The sequence below is a fragment of the Monodelphis domestica genome, chromosome 4 (assembly GCF_027887165.1).
Source record: "Monodelphis domestica isolate mMonDom1 chromosome 4, mMonDom1.pri, whole genome shotgun sequence".
NCBI classification, from domain to species: domain Eukaryota; kingdom Metazoa; phylum Chordata; class Mammalia; order Didelphimorphia; family Didelphidae; genus Monodelphis; species Monodelphis domestica.
The window spans coordinates 75,385,796-75,405,299 of NC_077230.1; the positions used below are offsets into that span (position 1 = coordinate 75,385,796).

Sequence of the window (19,504 nt, forward strand, 5' to 3'; positions counted from 1 at the left end):
ATGTCTACCTGCCTCAAGTGTGATTCTTGTAAACAGCATATTTTGGTTTTTAATCCACTCTGCTATCTGCTTCCTTTTTATGAGTGAATTCATCCCATTCACATTCACAGTTATGATTACTATCTGTGTATTCCCCTCCATTTTGATTTCCTCCTTTGATTCTGCCTTTTCTCTTATCCCTCTTACCCTCCCCTCCAACTTTTAGCTTTTAGACAGCCTCCCCTCTTTCTCCTCCCTAATGCTATTCCCCTTCCCACCCCTAAAATGGATTTTAGGATGAGGGGAGAAGGTGAGGGCCTTCCATCAAAATTTTTCCATATCTAGCAGTAATAGGAAGGTCTGGTCTTTCCTCTGCTGCCTGCTTTTATTATTGAGATGAAGACTGAAGAGGGCAATGTGATCATTTCTAGGTTCTGGCCACAAAATAGTGGTGGCCAAGCCGCTCAGAATTCTAAGACAGGAATAGGAAGCAAATTAGGTCCCAGAAGCTTCTTCTAGATCCATTGTGGAGAGAATTGTATGTGAGCCTGTGGGAGGAAACTGAGGACAGAGTCTTCTGGGCTGAAGAGGTTGCTGTCTGTGGGTTCCTTTGAATCAAGCAATCTTGGGGTATAAAAGCTGTAAAGGTTTGGGATGCTTGAAGAGAACAAGATATATGCCATGATAGGATATTGAGTCTAGCTTGGAAAGAAAACTTGATAGGCTGCCAGAGACATAGGGCACATCTTGACTTTTCTTACATTGTCATGACAATCACCATCAATTTCACCTCGATAGTTGCTGATAGGTCTGTCAGTCTGCTGGATCCACATATAGGCTGGCCTCAAAGGATATGTACTAGAAAGGAAGGCCAGGGATTTGCGGGACCCATAGACTAAAGTGGGGATTGAGGACTCAAAATTTTGAGGACAAGCCCCTGCCTGGTGGGCTGGGCCCTGGACCAGGAGAGCCAAGGACCTGTTTGCCTCTCATGGCCTCTCAAAGGCGATCCAAACATTTTTGGAAAGCAATTTAGAGTTATTCCCAAAAGTTACTAAACACTAAATAACTGGCACATGACAGGCACTATATAAATGCTACTATTATTGTTGTTATTAATTACCTTTTTGATTTATGTGCTTTACCTTAGTGATGCCATTGTTAGGTATTTAATAATCTTAGGAGTAACTAAGAGATCAAAGAAAGAGAAAGAACCCAAAAGCACAAAAATGTTCATAACCTCATTTTTAATTGTAACAAAGAGATTGAAACAAAGTGGCTGCCAATCAGTTGGGAACATATTATATTATGTGATTCTAATAGAATACTTATAAAATGAACAGTTTCTGAGAAACTAGGAAGCCTTATGTGAACAGATTCAAAGGGAAGTGAGCAACCAGCAGAATAGTTTATATAATAGCTAAACTATTTTGAGAGAAAAACAACTCGAGAATTCAGAGCAGTGCAAGCTGACTATAACCTTAGAATACCAGTGGCGAAATATGATCCTTCTTTAACAGAGAGGTGATAGATAAGAGGTACAGAAGAAGGTTTATATTTTTAGAGATAGCCAGTATGGTAGCTTCTTTATTATAAGACTGGAATTATGCTTTTGTTTCATTATTTTTCAAAATTCTTATCTTCCATCTCAAAATCTATATATTGTCTTCAAGGCAGAAGAGCAATAAAGGATAGGCAATGGAGTTTAAGTGACTTGTGCAGGGTCACACAGCTAGGAAGTATCTCAGGCCAAATTTGAATCCAGGACCTTCAGTTTCTAGATTGACTTTCATTCCACTGAGTCACCTACTTGCTCCTTGTTTCTTTATGTTTAATAGTAAGGGAGGAGGGATAAATTGGGAGGTGCAGTGCCTGGGGCTGGTGTTTCCAAAAAAGAAGAAATGAAAAAACTTTATTAAAATATTTTTTTAAATGCATACAAGAGAATAGAAAGTTCAGAGTGAGACACTGCCAAGCTCGGAAGCTCTGAACCTAAAGTGTTCCATTTGTAATATACTAAAAAAACCTAAATTGTGTTGTAGAAATTCATGGATTAATTTACAAATTTGTTTACTATTTTTCTTTTTAGCAAAGTATTCCTTTGTTAAGTTTGTAGTAATGAGAGATTTTTTTCCTCCAGAGGCAATTAGGTGGCTTAGTGGATTGAGTCAGGAAGATGAGTTAAAATTCAGTCTCAGGCACTCACTAGCTGTGTGACCCTGGGCAAGTCACTTAACCTCTGTTTCCTTAATTCACTAGAAAAGGAAATGGCAAACCACTCCAGCATCTTTGCCAAGAGAACCTCATACAAGGTCTTGAAGACTTAGAATAGGACTGGACAAGAATTTTTTTCCCCCAAAAGACATCGAGGACTAGCAAAGTATGTACTGATTAAACCACATCTGGAACATTGGGTTCATTTCTTGAGACCATATTTTTGGGAGGACACTGATAAGCCAGAGGTCAACCAGAGGAAGGCAGCTGTAGTGGTTAAGGGCTTTTGAGCCCTGTCATATGAGTATCAGTTGAAAGACCTAGGATTGTTTAGTCTGGAGAAAAGAGAATTTAGCAGGGATGAAAATTTGCTTTCAAATATTTGAAGGGCTGTTATGTGGTAGAGGGATTAGATTTGTTTTGCTTGACCCCAGAGGGCAAAACTAGAAGCAAAAGAGTGAAAATTGTTGAAGCAAATTTTTGCTTGAATAATTCATCTTTCAAGTTAAAGGATTCCTTACAATGAGAACTGTCCAAAAGGTGAATGAACTGCCTGGAAGGTAGTGGATTCTTCCCCACTGGAAGTCGTCAGGCAACAAATTGTTAACCATATTGAAAATATTCTTTTTCATATTCTGATTAGACTAGATTCAAATTAGATCTTTTCCAATTCTTTTCCAACTTTTCCAATATCCTATGTTATGTGATTCTTTTGTAATAGGCTGAGGAAAGAGGAATATTGGTCTGAGGCAACTGGTTGTAAGCAAGTGGCTCATAAAAGAGAAAGGGGTCATTGGAGAGCCTCTTTGGGATGAAGAAGTATCTAAGGTGATATGCACAGTCAAGAGACTTGGAAGTCCCTGTCCTTACTCACCTCTCTTCCCATAGAGCCTCTCCAGAGCCCTTGCCTCCAGCTAACTTAAAGCCATGGGAATCTCTGGTCCTACTGCCAAGCATTTTGGAAAGGTTGGAGATGAGAAAACCTAATCATGTTGCTTTGGATTTAACTGGAGGAATCTGGGAAGTGGAACTCTGAATTTATTTTAAGAAATATTGTTACAGGAACAGTTGGGTAGTTTAATGGATTGAGAGGCAGGCCTAGATATGTGAGGTCTTGGGTTCAAACCTGGCCTCAGACACTCCTTGGCTGGGTAACCCTGGGCAAGTCACTTACTACTTTTCTGCCTTGGAGTCAATACACAGTATTGATTCTGAGATGGAAGGTAAAGGTTTAAGAAAAAAGTTTTAAAATAAGACATTGATTCACATAGGGGTGACATCATATTTGACTAGATAGGCTGACTAGGGAACCTGATTATCATGTGTAACTTTTTTTCTAGGAGAAAATAGATCTAGAATTCTAAACAACATTTTAAACTAACTTTGGGAATATAACTTGATCATAAACTAAAGAATCCCTATGTATTGCAAATTTTGGAAGGGCAGGAATTGTCTTTTTCTGTGTCTTTTAGTGTGTTTACTATATAGCAACTGATCAATATGATTCATTGGTGTTCTTTTATTATTTATAACTTTATAGAACATTAAAGCAAGGAAAATTTATTGCTGGCAAATATCTAGATAATATAATCAATCACTTAATTATTTAATTAGTTTTTGCAGTTGGACATGTAGAAACAATTTCTGACATTTTAGGATTCAGATTTTCTTCCTTTCTTCTTGCTTCTCTCCCTGAGGCAATAAATAGTTATACCAGTGCTTTCATGTTTTCATAGTTCCATTTTGCTCATGCACCCTTTTCTTGGTACCTAAGAGCAATCTTGGGGTCTTTCTCTAGTGAATTGGGTTTCCATTCAATCACCATTCTTTGGATTAAGAACATGGTCTGAGGGTCATTTGTATAAGACATTCCTAGAAGATGTTTGCCTTTTGTCTCACATGACTCCTGGCATTTGGAAGCCTCTAACCCAGACTGAAGTCAAGTCTGTCCAACCAGGGAGACCCAGAAAAAGGGATGTTATTGGTGGGGGTGAGGGGTGAGGGAGGGGTTAAGTTATGGATGAAGGAAGTTTGCTGTCTCTTCTAGTTGATCAGCAAGAGTGAATGGGGACATGGAGTGCTCAGGGAGTTTGGGTTAACTAGACTGCTGGCCATGTTATTAGGTGCCTTTTCACTAATAAAAATTTATAAATTAATGTTATAAAATCTCCAGAGAATTGTAATCAACATTCTGGCAACCATGAAGACCATTGCAAATACAGAGATCATTAAAGAACTCCTCTCTGCTCTTTAGCTACCTGCAACCATGACTAGTGTTTGTTCATTGTTCTGCCCGTATAGGTGGGACTGACCCTTTCTAGGGAAAAATCAGTGGGCAGACACTGCAGCTAAGCTTATGGCCTTAGAAGGACCTGAGTTGGTTTTGACTCTGACATCTAATAATGAAACAAATTTCTTTCTCATAATGAACAGGAAGCAAGACAGATTAGTGAAGTTTGAGTGTCTTCAGAAGGAAAACCCCTACTTTCCAGAAGCATCTACCATCAAATATGCTTCTCTGTTCATTGGAGTGGACACTTTGATACTCAGGGGATCATTAACTCCATTAAAAAAGCTTCAGTTGCCTTAGGTATTAACCAGTATAGCTTCTCTTCTGTGTTCTCAGGCCAAGTTGAACATATAAATAAAGAACTTAAAACAATGACTGGCGAACTATGCGTGGAGACTCACTTGAAGTGGTCTAAGATTATCCCTTAGTCCTGTGGGTTTTAAAATTAATAATCAATAACTAAATGTTATTTTATAAAGTTTTATTAATAATAACTAAAGCAAAAGAACTGCCTGACATCAGTCCGGTTGCAGGTCCAAGATAGGAAGAGGGAGGAATTACAGCCACTTAAATGCCATCACACAAAACACAAGGACACAGGAAAAGGGAATTTTGGGAAATACTAAGGGACTTCTGGGAGATGAAGTCCAAAGGCTCAAAATCTCCATTTTTATATACTCCCGCCCCCCCCCCCCCCCCCCCCGGGTGATCCTATTGGGAAACCAATTTCCCAAAAGGATCATGGAAACATAATTTAAAATTGCAATAATTTGTGGATAAAAGGAAAAGAGAACAAAACCAATGATTACTAGGTTGACAAAAAGCCAATTTTGGGGCAGTCCCCTTTGGCATAAGAGTATACATTCAAAACAAAGGCATTTTAACGCCCCATAGTTGAATTTACATCCCAAAGTTAACTCTGGACCTTCTTGGTGCAGCATGTGGTCTCCGCAGGCATCTATCTTCATGGCGCATTCTGGATTCTGGTTGGTAGCAAGTTTCTTATCCTAAAATTGCTCAAATTTAAATCAAAGTTCACAACAATAACTTGGCCCTCCTGAAGTGAATAATAAACAGGGACCACTCAGGGATGCATGGCTGAGTTATGAGGTATATAATCAATTTGCAAAAGAAAATAAACTTGAAAAAATCCAAATAAAAGAGAAAAAATAACTTGTGGATGAAATACAAAATGTAAAAGTCTTATGTCTAAGAAAATCTAAGTAAAAGAAAAATCTATAACAGGTCCTTGAATCAGAGAATAATGAAAATTTAGGAAATTATGCACTACCCAATCAGTAGTTAGGACTATAGAAAGTTGTCATGAAAGACAGAAAAGGGACTAGATTTCAGCAGCAAATGGGAGCCTACATGGCAGTGAGAAGGAGGTGCTTGATAGAATGTGGCTCAAGGAAGTCCTGCATTTAACACATGTTAAACAGCTGCAACCTCAAACACCAAACAAGTTCAAGTTCTCTTGACATCAATCCCACTGTGATCTGGTCTCTTTGACCTTGTGCTACATAGGCACTATGCAGGTGCTCTGTGCTTTTTTAGCACTGTACAGTGGCTTTTTTGTATATTCCCTTCTTCTGGAACCAGAATCATGAAGCAAAGTTCCATAATTCTTTTAAACAATCAGTGGCATCATTTTTATAGTCTAAAGCTTTTGGGTATGCATTAATATTAGAACAAATGTATTTAAGACATATTACTGCAAAATAAAAAAAAGAAAAATCTCAATACTATCGACATGTGCTTCAAATACAAAAAAGAGAGAAAAGAAAATTCGTACTATATTGCACATACAAGGAAAAACAATAATACAAATTTTTTTAATCAAAAATATATAGCTTAAAATCAGTAACACACTGCCAGCCATGTGTGAGTACAATTTTCAGACTAAAACAGTAACACAGTAGATAATGCATATCCAAAGAAGTACGAAAATCCCCCAAATTCACAATAGCCCAGTTAATTACAATAGCAAACAAACCCACTATCATATTTCATATAAGTTGCTGTATGACAAAAAGAAATCTATGAACTGATGGATTTTTATCACAATTTTTATGGATGTAGCAAATCTTTCAACATTGGCAAACATTTTTAAACAAAGTAAAATTTATTTGGGTCTAGAACATCATCGAGAAATCTAGGTTGTTCTGGTGGAAGTAAATTAAAATGAAGAGTTTTGCAGGAGCTCTTTATTCAGCTTCTTGCTACATAGAAACACCTTGGTAGGAACATTTCTTTGTTTCTCTACCTGTAATACAACATTCTTTATAATATATATGTAAATATAATATCCATTCAGAAACCACTAGTTATATAAAATTATTTCTGAAGACCTCTTAAAATTACAATTAAATTCTTAGCTTATTACATTCTCTAAAGGTTGTATATAGCTTTTGATGAAATCCATTCATCATCATATGTGACAATACTGTAGTGATAATTTTAGGGTTGTGACTTAAAATTCTAAATTAATTGGTTACCAGGGAAAAATTCCCAATAAAATACCCAAGTCAGTCTGGAAATTTATGGTAATTTTAATTAATATAGAGGGAAGGATTTAAGGGGAAAGATGGAAGAGGATATAGGATTTCTCCCACCTGTCCTGTGCCAGGGGGAGTTCAAGATCTCTGCTGCTAGGTCTCTGAAGGAGATTAGAGGCTTCTAAGGATAAAGTTTGGAAAGTAAAGGAGGAAAAACTCAGTCAGAAATTCACCACCGAAGCGGACAATAGCTGGAGCCACGCCAAGATGCCGAAAGACCCAGCACACTGTCACCAGCCACCTCTCTGGCGCCAAAAGGTACCGGAGAGAGGAAGTGAGCCAAATATATAGACCTTTTACTCTTGTGTCCCCTCCTCTAAATTTTCACGTCTACCAATCACACATCAGAGGCTTTGTCCAGGACTGCCCATTCTTTAGTTCTCATCTTCTTTGATTAGGTTATATCTTTTGAGTTACTTAACACTCCTTTGTTAAGTTCATCTTTTGTTAGTTACTTAACCTTTTTGTGATTAATTTACCCTTTATAGTTACTTAACACTTTTTTGTATTAAGATCTTAAAATAGACTTAGCTTAAAGTTCTAGCTTCACTATAAAGAACTAAGTACCTTCATTGTTCAATCAGGAGATTACAACTTTATCTTCACCATGAAGTAAGATCTAAGTAGGGTGGTGTAATGAGATACTAAAGATAAATTGTAACAGAGAGGATATTTGTAACAGAGAGCTGCTTCTAGTTGTAATAAAAGATACTCTGGAGATATTTCTAGTTGCAATAAAGGAGATACTTGGAGATAGATAGATACTTGCTGATATACTACCAGAAGGTGCCTATTGATCTATACTAAAGATACTGGCAATTGCCTTTGGATCAATACTGGATGGCTAATGGATCAATATTTTGCCTACCCTCCTCCCTCAAATGCCACCTGTTTTTCTACCTGCTCCCTCCTGCCTCCAATTCCCTCCCTTCCCCCTGTTAGTCAGCCACCTTTCTATGTAACTCAAGGTGAACTGTGGGCTTTAGAGAAGATACTTTTTCCCTCTTTCTCAGGTAAGGAGGTTTATTGGGGAAGATAGGACAGAATAGAAGATGAGGTAAGAGGGATGGAGGTTTCCCTAATCTATACAAGGAGTTAGGAGGGTATTGGGAGTATTGGCAATCAGTCACTATCAGAGACAGTCGAGAGATGAGGACAAATATTTTCTTTTTTCTTCTTCTTCAAAATCAAATCTCAAATACACAATTAGTTCTTCAGATTCAGCCACCACCATCAGCCATACTAGACAAAAGTTAATTCAAAAGCTTCTCCCCACTGCTCCAGAAGTCACCAGGGTCTCTCATCTTAGGACAGAAGCTAAGTAAGGCCCAGTCAGAAGCCTCTCAGTCTAGCCCCCCAAAAGAAAGTCTCTCCTTCACTCCTCTCTCCAAAACCAAGAGGGAGAGTCCTCTAGTTCAGCTGTGGGGGTTAGCTTCCAACTGCCTTTTCCTGGGAATATTCCAAATGGAATGTTACTTTTTTGATTGACAGATGATGTCCCTTGCTTGCAATGCAGATTCTCTCTTTTACAGTGGAGTAATTTAAATTTCATAATACACAAAGGCAACATGTCATCTTTGATGGATCTAGTGAAAATGGTTTGGGCAAGATGTTCATGGGCTTACAATGATATTTTTGTTCTTCAGCAAAGGTAAAGGTACAAATTAAAGATCAATATAGGCAAAACATAGATTAAAATGATTCAATATAACAAAGATATTGATTAAATTAAAACAGATAAACTTAAAAAATTTTAAACCTTAAAGCAATCAGTAAATACAATAATATAAACCAATGAGAAGGTGCAGGCAGGCAATGCAGTCAAAATCCTTTTCGCCATTCCCAATAGACTTGTTCACTATTATAGGAGGAGAATAAACTCAAAATAGTTAGCAAAAAACTTCCAGATGTCTTTTAAAGTTTCCTTCCCCTCCCCCAATATTTATTATCCATTTAGATTTCTTTTGTCAGCACTTTGAATTATTTCATAGAAGCACAGGGTAGAATTTCCACTCTGCATGTTGAGAGCAGTTAGAATTTTTAGAACTTTGTCAAAATATTTCAGGTTGGTTTGTAGCATATGCAGCCTAGCTTGTGGCATATTCTTGAGGAGAAGGAAATAAAGCAGGAAATCTCTAATGAAAATAAAAAATTCCAGGAAAAAAATTAAGCGGATCCAGACTCACTTTTTAGCTCTACCAACTCGGACTGTTGTTTCAGAGTTTCAAGCATGCTTTGCAATAGTATTTTTTCTGAAAGAAGCTGAATGGGGTTTGTTTAAAAAGTGAACAGAAAGAGGCAAAACTTCAAGGGAAAACAATAGCATATTTGCATTGGAGAGAAAAAATAGTTCTCCTTGGTGTTTTGGGTCAGGAGAAAGAAGGGAAAAAAACAGGCTTATTCCCCAAAACTGACTTTAAATCTACTGATTTGGAACTAACTGCCCTCCCTGTGAAAAACCTTTAGTAAAAACCTTCTAAACTAGGAGTACAGGGTCAGCTTTAAAAAACAATCTGCTTGAAAACTAGAAGGGGTGGGGTTTCTTTTCTCCACACTGAAAAATGGCTAGAGCAGGCTGAAAAAACCCCAGGTGGAGTGTGGGATGGTGTGGGGTTACCAAAGGGATTGGATAATCTCACCCTTCCTGGCTCTGAGTGGCAGGCTGGTCTGGCTGTTGGAGGGCTGGAGATTGGGTGGGTCCAGCTCAGGCTGAATCAGGAACTGGGGAGTGCAGTGGCTGTGATGGCTTGAAAACAGGTGGGTGGGCAGGAGTGCAGGCTTGAAAAAATATATCTATTCTATCTTAAAAATATTTGTGAATTCTATCTCTTTGTGGTAAGCCAAAATGTGGGTTTTAAATTAATAATCAAAAACTAAATATGATATTTTATAAAGTTTTATTAATAATAACTAAAGCAAAAGAACTGCCTGACTTCAGCCAGGTTGCAGGTCCTAGAGAGGAAGAGGGAGGAATTACAGCCACTTAAATGCCATCACACAAAACACAAGGACACAGGAAAAGGGAATTTTGGGAAATACTAAGGGACTTCTGGGGGATGAAGGCCAAAGGCTCAAAATCTCCATTTATACAGACCTATTTTACCTGCATGGCAGACCTAAGGGAGATATTTGTTTTATTTATTTTGTTTTATTTTTCATTTTTATTTAACTGATTAAGAAATATTTTCCATGTGCTATATGATTCATGTTCTTTCTCTCAGCTCCTCCCACCCCACTCCCGTAGCTGATGCACATTTCTACTGGGTTTTACATGTGTCATTAATCCAAACCTATTTCCATATTATTGATATTTGCATCAGGATGATCGTTTCCCATCAGCCCATGTGATCAAGTAGTTGTTTTTCTTCTGTATTTCTACTCCCACAATTCTTCCTCTGAATGTGAATAGCATTCTTTCTCATAAGTCCCTCAGAATTGTCCTGGGTCATTGCATTGCTACTAGTAGAGAAGTCCATTACATTTGATTGTACCACAGTGTCTCCGTCTCTGTGTACAACATTCTCCTGGTTCTGCTCCTTTCACTCTGCATCACTTTCTGGAGGTTGTTCCAGTCCCCATGGAATTCCTCCACTTTATTATTCCTTTTAGTACAATAGTATTCCATCACCAACATATACCACAATTTGTTTAGCTATTCCCCAATCAAATGGCATCCCTAGGAGAGATATTTGAAATGATTCTTGGACATCCCCCTATTGAGGTCAAACTTTTCTCCCCTGCATACACATCATTTCAAGGTGGGGGTATCTGTTGTTTCTTTTATATAGGAATTATAGGTCTAATTAAGTGAATTTCATGACTCATGGGCAGCAGTATAAACTGGACCCTTGGACTTCTTACTCCATGATCTCCCAGGAGACAATGTGTGTGTATATATATATATATATATAAGGAACTTTTGGTGAACTGGAAGGACTCAGACTGCTTGGGAAGAACCCATCTAAATGTTGCCAATTACTTTGTCATCAAAATTGGAAAAACACTTTTAAATTTATTTTTCTCATGTAAAACTGGTACCAACTACTGACAATGATTAACTATCTTGTCACTTTCATTGTATGTTATTGCCTATTTGTCTTCATATTTGCTTTTGCTTTTTTTTTTTATGATTAGGGATTTTATAGGAAAACCCAATTTAACTTTATTAAAAAAACGCTACCCTCATCTGGTACTATTTTGTTCTCATCATTAAGCTGTATTGAATTTTCCTCTTTTGTTCCCTCTTCTGATGACTGGACTAAGGATAATGCTATTATTAGGGTCCATAGCCAAATAGGACATACTCTATACCCAGTCAATGCCATTGTAGTTTATGGATGCTGGGTCTATCACCAGCATATTGAAGTTCTGTTTTATCATGGTCAACAATTCCAGTCTACATGAATGAGACTTTGCCACAACTTGCACCTCATGAGGGTCATATATTGCCAAACAAGCATTTTTCCCCTTTGTTTTTGTTATATGTCACATCAAAAGTGACAGGTGGAGCTCTTCTGCCTGATCGCAACTACTATCATTAGTCCTTGAGAGATTCACAGATTTTCAAATCTCAGTTGATTTTAACATGCCCTGTACAGTAATTTTCAGATATATGGGAGCCCCATTCCCATTGAGTGACATTTTGCCCACCTTTGAATTGTGTGGTAAAAGAGCAGATAAGGGGCCATCAGGTAGCAGATATATGGGTGAAGAACAACCTCACTTTTCCATTCCCATGACATTTATCTTTCCTAAGACACAACTCAGTAGGATAAAGGATAGATAGGTCACATAAATGCATATATCCTTTGCAACGGTTACTGCCTCACCACAGTTGAAGACAGATTTCCCTTGGGATTTGGTGACCCCTGGGCAATTCTGTGTAACTTCAGCTTACTCTTCCCTTCCCCAAGGGTCTTATGGGATCTGTAATGGAGGGGTTGATTGGATGGTATTAATGAGAGAGAGAATGGAACCCCTCCAGTTAAAGGTAAGGGATGTGAGAAGTAGATGTTATTTGTCCCAGGAGGTAGAAGGAGAGGGAGATGGGTTTGTTCCCTCCTTCATCCTCTTCAGAAATGTCTCCTCACTAAACCTGCCCTTTCCCTTTCTTCTTATTGTGATTTGAAATATTCTTCTTCCCTAGTGGAAGAGAGAGAAATTAATTTCTGTCCTCTCCGCTGAGCTAGTGTTCTTCACTCACATTGGAGTCTGGATGGTATAGATAAGTCTTTATTCTAATAATTAAATGGTTCAGGGTTAAACAGGGAAAATGGCTACAGGGTTTTAGGGTCTAGAGGAAAGAGGTGAAATGAGGTCCCTGCCTAAGTTTCCTTTCCCTCCCTCCAAGTTGAGACTCAGGCTTTAAAGCCTGGCCTCCCAGAGGTTCAGGTTGGTTGATCCCTGGCCTTATCACGGCTGAGCAAAGTCCAGATCCAGGGTGTCATGGGTGTGATAGATCTTGAAAAATGCTTCTTGCTTCTTTCAGGTTCCTGCCACATCTCTTTGAGGGGATGATAGTTGGGTTCAAATAGGGATCAAATTTAGTGTTCAGGAGCTTGTCTCCAACCAGACTTTCTCCTTTGCCTTCTCAAGCCTGAGAGACCCAACTGTTTCCCTCCTGCAATCTCCTCTTCTTCAGGATTTCAAGCCTTTTCCCCATCCCCCTTTGCAGTTCTTCCAGTCTCTGTTAAATCAAGTCTCTGGATCCTTCCTCTATCACAGACCTATGGTTTTGTCTATGTAACCCACCTGTTTTGGTGCATAGTCATTTTATTGGCCAGGTAGACAAGTCTATAGCTAGGAACCTGGACTCTTAGTGGCATACATGGGAGCAAGAGATCTAGGTCTGATTCAGTAGCCATTTCCTCTATATAGCACCAAGATTTTTCTGGGTTACTATGTCCTCTTTTGGGATGATGGCAGTAATAGATTATATTAGGAATATCTCTCCTGGGGTTGAGGAATTGGCTCAGGATAACAGTTCAAGCTCTCTCCTGAACTTCTAAAGCTATCTCCTTCCTCCAGGAAGAGATTGATTCTTTGGCAAAGAGAGTTATACACAATCACCTAGCCCTTAATATGTTGATGGCAACTTCTGGGGGGTGGCTCTGCTCTTATTAATCACTCTTATTGTTCTTACTTAAATAAGTCAGGCGAACCTCTCAGGGCTATAGGTTTGTCAGCAACTGTGGCCAAATGTGCACCTTAATTCTAGGAATTATCTTTTTCTGACTTTGCCTTTGTTGTTATATTAATGTCTATGCCAAGCTTTTAACAGGGAAAAAACTTATGTATATGTGTTTAGAGAATCATGGCCATGTAAGGGATATAATAGATTTAACTTTTAAGTAATTAATCTGTATTTTAAAAATACTTATGTTTAACTTATATTTTTAATAGGTTTTGAAAAGTGATCTTTTTGATCTTTTTTGTTTTATTAGTTTAAAATATCATTTTTAAACTTGAGTTTATGGAATTATACCTGATACTTGGTATTAAAGAATAAGTTTACAAAATAGCTAATAGTCCTGATAGTATTACATACCCCCAAAATTAGACTATTAAAACCTGTTGTTGGTGATTAAATCATGTGGGACTAATATCTGATATTTGAGTCTGATTTTGGGAAGACTATAAAGGAACTGCTAACAATCCACTGACTGATCAGTGTTGATGAGCCAATGATCATGGATGTCCACAACCCCTGTAGCCGTGATAAATGTCAGTGCCAAAGTGGGGAGAGCTGTCTCAGGGGGGAGTCAGAAGAACAACTATTCAGCAGAGTTCTGAGGGAGGACTCTTCTGCCTTAGCCTTTGTATACTCTTATCTGACTCTGGCTTGCTATCCCTATGACTCTTGTATAGAGTAGAAATCAAACAGCAGGGATCATATTTCCCTTTTTGTCAGTCTTCCATCTTTTTTTCTTTGGCTTTTCTTTTCTTTAGTTATGGCAGATGGTGAATAACTGCAGTATTGTTGCATCTGACCTACATGCTTGCAGGATTTAGGTTACCTCTACTGGACTTTGGATATGTATTAGGGTCTTGTTATAATTTTTATATATATATATACACATACATACACACACAAATATTTCCCCCCCCTATTATTTTTGGGAAAGGTGATTTGTATATAATTTGGGTGACTTATTTAATGCATTCTTAAATGAGTAACCTACCTATATATCCTATACCAAGTCTGTTGTTGTTATAAAACAATTTTCCCTATGTTGGAACATTATTTCGTGTTACTATCAGGTTATGTTTGCTGTAGGATTAGAATCTGGGCAGTATCTCACCTTCTTGAGGAGGAACTGTGAAGTTATCCTAAAAGTCCATAGACTAAGATCTCTTTTATTTAAAAAAAATTTAAAGCCGTTACCTTCCATCTTAGAATCAATAATGTGTATTGGTTCTAAGGCAGAAGAGTGGTAAGGGCTAGGCAATAGGGGTTAAGTGACTTGCTCAGGGTCACACAGCTGGGAAGTGTCTGAGGCCAGATTTGAATCCAGGACCTCCTGCTTCTAGGTCTGGCTCTCAATCTACTGAGCTACCCAGCTGCCCCCCCTAAGATCTTTTTTAAAGCAATTTTAGGGAAAGATATTGCCAATAACCTGGACCAGGAAAACAAATCTAAAGAAAATGCTATTAGGACCATAATGATTCCAGATGGACTATAAAGATGACAGCAATAGAAGATTTCTCCAGAAATTGGACATCATATTGTGAGACTCAGAGTGAGCTTTTGGATATAATGAACTAAATATAATGAAAGGGTGGACTCTCTCTCCATCCAATTTTGTCCTTTCCAGGCACTGCTATTTTATCTTGATTATAAAACCTTTGTGCTCAAAATGGAGAATGCCCCCAATGACTTCTTGACAATGGATCTATCAGTTGTTTTTATTATGTTACAAAACATCTAAATGTAGTTAAGACCTTCCATGAAATGTATAAAATCTTTGGGCACTTATGCATTCTGTTGAGTCCATTCTGAAATTTTATTATTATATTCCATATTATATATTGAATTCCATATTATATATGGAATGATTCATTGAGGCAGACCAGCATATCTCCCACAGAATCAGAGATGGGAATGTGAGGATTGAACCATTTTATTTGCACCTCTTTTCTTGGTACCCTAAGATCAATCTTGGGGTATTTCTCTAGTGAACTGGGTTTCCATTCAGCCCTTACCCTTTGATTGGATTAAGAACAAGGTCTGAGGCTTATCTGTAAAAGGAAGATGCCAACCAGATGCCTCTTGGCTCCCTGGCATCCTGGAAGACTCTGGCCTCTTGTCCCACACAACTGCTGGTGTTCAGGAGATTAGCCTCTGCCTCAGACTGAGGTCAAGTCTGTCCAACCAGGGAAATTCGGTAAAAATGATGTCATGGGTTTTAAGTTAATTGATCAAGGAAATTTGCTGGCTCTTCTGGCCAAGCTGTGGGAATGAATGGGAACATGTGGTGAGCAGGGAGTTTGGGTTAGCTAGGTGACCAACCATGTAATTATATTTCTCCAACCTGCTTTTCCCTATTTAATAAAAAATTATAAATTAATATATAATCTCCAGAGAATTTTAATCATAACACTTGGGAACTTGCTTTGCTGATAATGATTTAGTCCTTCACACTTGATTATTATGTTTTTGTTACTATTTACATTATTCTCCTGGTTCTGCTCACTTTGCTTTGTGTCTGTTCATATAAGTTTTTTTGTTTTTTTCTGCACTCATCCTGTTTGTCATGTCTTATGGGACAATAGTATTCCATTGCAACCATATACCACAACTTGTTCAGCCATTCTGCAAATGACAGACAACCCCCAAGTTTCCAATTCTTTACCAATATAAAAGGAACTGCTAAAAATATTTTTGTACAGTAACCAATCACTTAACTAGAATTCCTCTAAATAGTCAGTACACTCAGCTGTTTGGAGTATAAGTACCAAAAGAGTGAAAAGGGGAAAAAAATGCATTCCAAGTAGCCTTCCTAGTCTTGCAACAACGTTCTCATGGTTTTTCCTTAGGAGAAACCCTAAGAATGCTGGGGTCATTTACCCTTACTCTATTCCATTGATCCACCTTTCTATTTCTTAGTGAACATCAGATTGTTTTGATGATTACTGCTTTATAGTACAATTTAAGATCTGGTAATAAAGGGAGAAGAAATCGAAGCAATGCCAGATTTTGTGGTCTTGGACTCAGTGATCACTGCAGATAGTGACTGTGGTTATGAAATTAAAAGACATTTGCTCCTTGGAAAGAAAACTATGGTAAATCTAGACAGTATATTAAAAAGCAGAGATCATTTTGCTGACAATGGTTCATATAGTTGAAGTTCTGTTTTTTCCAGTAGTAAGGTGTGGCTGTGAGAATTGGACAGTAAGGAAAGCTGAGTTCCAAAGACCTGATGCTTTCAAGTTGTGGTCTAGAGAAGACTTTTGAGAGTCCCTTTGAAAGCAAGGAGATCAAACCATCAATATTTATTTATTTATTTTTAAAATTAATTTATTTAGTCAATTTAGAACAGTATTCCTTGGTTACAATAATCACATTATTTCCCTCCCTCCCCTCCATCCACCCTTCCCACAGCCGATAGGCAGTTTCATTGGGTGTTCCTTATGTCCTTGATCTGAACCTATTTCCATGTTGTTGGTCAAACCATTAATATTTAAAGAAATTAACTCTGACTGTTCATTGGAAGAACAAATACTGAAACTGAAGCTTAAATACTTTGGCTACATAATGAGATGCAGAATTCTTTGGTAAAGACTTGGGAAAGATTGAAGGCCAAAGAGATGGGAGCAGACAGCAGGCAGGTAGTAAAAGAAACTGGACCCTCATACTCTGAAACCTCCATTTCTCACTAGTTAGACATCAACTGCAAAACCTGTAGTTTTTAGCATTAGTCAAGCATGAATGGCAAATTGATCACATGATTGCCCCATAAGACATGACAAACAGGATGAATTTTAGAAAAAAAAAAAAACAAATCAACTCAACTGAGCCTGTGTATTGGATCTGTAATGTCCTATAGTAGACATCAGCTTTGTGCCTAATGTTTTATTAATTACTTATATTCTATATTTGCTTTAAATTAGAACTGTAAGATATAATTACCCATAGTGGTCCTCCAATGTACTGCATCCTCAACCCCCACCCCCCCACCCCATATTCTTATTTTAAAAGGGCCATGAGTCCTCTCCCACATTGACAAATAATGACATGGGGGACAATGGGGAACAAGGGACCTGTGCCCTGGGGTCTCTGGCATTCCAGAAGAATCTCCCAAATCTCTGTCTGCTCCATATTGAGAGCTGCTGTTTCACCAGTTCTAGAGAAGCTACTATACTAGTCCCTGGGCTTATCCATTGGCTCTAAGGCAGTCTGCTTAGCCCCCAGGCTATTCTATCAGCATTTAGGCCATTATACCACCTTAAACCATTTCTTCAAATAAAATTCTTTTCTTCTGTATTGAATGGAGTTTGTAGCAGGATCTCTCATTCTTCGGAGATCCTGCTACAAACTTGGGTGTGTTTCTCCCACAACAAAAAGAGAAGGGAATGCCATGGATAATGTCATAAAAAGCCAATAAATATGAGCTTGGACAGATTTTGGGACAGTAGAAGACAGAAGAGCCTGGTATGCTATGTCCATGGAGTCATTAAGAGTCAGATACCACTGAACTACTCAACAACAACCACCTCACAGAATTGAAGATATATATATATATATATATATATATATATATATATATATATATATATATACACATATATATATGTAAAGGATTATGTAAATATGAATATTATCATTTGTAAGGGTTGATGCTTATAATGATCTTTGATCAGTAAGAAGAATTTTCATTATGCTTAGTCTCTTCTCTTTGAAAAGTAATTATGTTTTCTCTTTATTTTTTTGAGACCCTTACCTTCTGCCTTAGAATAGATACTAAGTATCATTTCAGAGTCAGAAGAGCAGTAAAGCCTAGGCCAGTGATGGTGAACCTTTGGCACAAGTGCCAAAGATGGCATGCAGAATGCTTTCTGTGTGCACACAGCTGCTCCTGTGGGTCCCCCCCCCCATTTCTTTACTAGGAAGGCAGAGGGACTCAGGCGGAGCTGATCCCCTTCCTCTCCTCACTGCACCTGAAGATATTTTTTCACATTACCTTCCCCTCTGCCCAGCAGCCAACCCCTCCCCTGTGTGGAATGGAGGGGATATACCTGACACTTGATGAGGGGGCACAGCATGCCATCTCTAGAGGGGGTCAGGCACAGCACTTGGTCTAGGGAATTGGATGGGGGGGGGGGCCTGATAGTCTCTAAAAGGTTTGCCATCACTGGGCTAGGCATTTGGGGTTAAGTGACTTGCCCGGAGTTGCACAGCTAGGAAGCATCTGAGGGTAGATTTGAACTGACTCCAGGCCTGCTGCTCAATCCACTGAGCCACCCAGCTGCCCCTAAAGATGAAGTTATTTTTAAATTAAAAAAAAATTTTTTTGTATTAACCAAAATGTGTCTTCTCCCCTTCTCACCTCCTTCCCATCCCCAACTAAAAAGAATTAAAAAAACCCAAATTCTTGTAACATCTGTATAGTCAAGAAATACAAATTCCTATATTAGCAGTGTGATGTTAAAAAGTTTTCTTTTAAGTTGGTTTATAAATTTTGAACATGAACTGTTATTTTTCTCTTCATGTTTGGCATGTTCCATTTAGTAGGCTTATTTTCTCATTCTTGTTCACAGGTAATACAAGAAGAGGATACTAGCCTCATCAGTGAATTATTGGAAGACGTGGAAGAAAAACTCAGTCCAGTTGTAGAAGAAAATAGTATAGTGACAGTTAAGAAACAGGGACCTAATCTACACAATCGGAGTACTGACTGGAGCTTTTGGGTAATTCAGAAGTTTTCCTCCCATCTTACTATTTTTGTTGATAATTTTTTATCCTTGGTCTGAAGTTTTATGTAATGTTCTTTGGTAGGTATACAGCCTTAATTTTATAACCAGGTTTCAAAGATTCATTCTCAGAGCAATAATCTTTACTACTATTCTTTAACCACTAGACTGTGCTGTTGTCTACTTTGATGTTCCTGGAAATTATCTGCTCAAGTTTCCTTCTGGGGAAACCATATACCACGGTACAATCATCTTGTTATGTTGTCATTTTCTGCATGTATCACAATGGAAGTTTATAGTTCTTTGTGGTATTATTAGGAAGAACATATTTTAAATAGTACTTTAGATTTTAAAATGAATTTCTTAACAAGAATGTATAACTGTATTTAATTATAGCATATAATAGTTATAAAAGAGAGTTTTGAAGTTAGGAGTTTCAGATTCTGTTTGTATGACATTGATGCAGTTGCATAACCTGAAAGGGCCTCCAGTTTCCTTCTCAGTGGTAAAATGAGAATACTGCTTATTGCTCAGATGCATTGAAATCTTCCCC

At 38.0% G+C, this 19,504-nt stretch overlaps 1 protein-coding gene across 3 annotated transcripts in view; it reads left to right on the forward strand.

Annotated features, from left to right (window-relative positions):
• Positions 1 to 19,504, forward strand: part of GRAMD1C (GRAM domain containing 1C) — a 159,977-nt gene that overhangs the window by 16,392 nt on the left and 124,081 nt on the right. For 2 of the 3 annotated variants that reach the window (XM_056793490.1, XM_056793491.1), the window contains exons 2-3: positions 18,799 to 18,948; positions 19,119 to 19,193. In XM_056793490.1, the coding sequence (XP_056649468.1) occupies positions 18,799 to 18,948; positions 19,119 to 19,193 (225 nt within the window). The remainder of the gene's footprint in view (positions 1 to 18,798; positions 18,949 to 19,118; positions 19,194 to 19,504) is intronic. The other variant, XM_007493705.3, reaches the window with a different exon arrangement.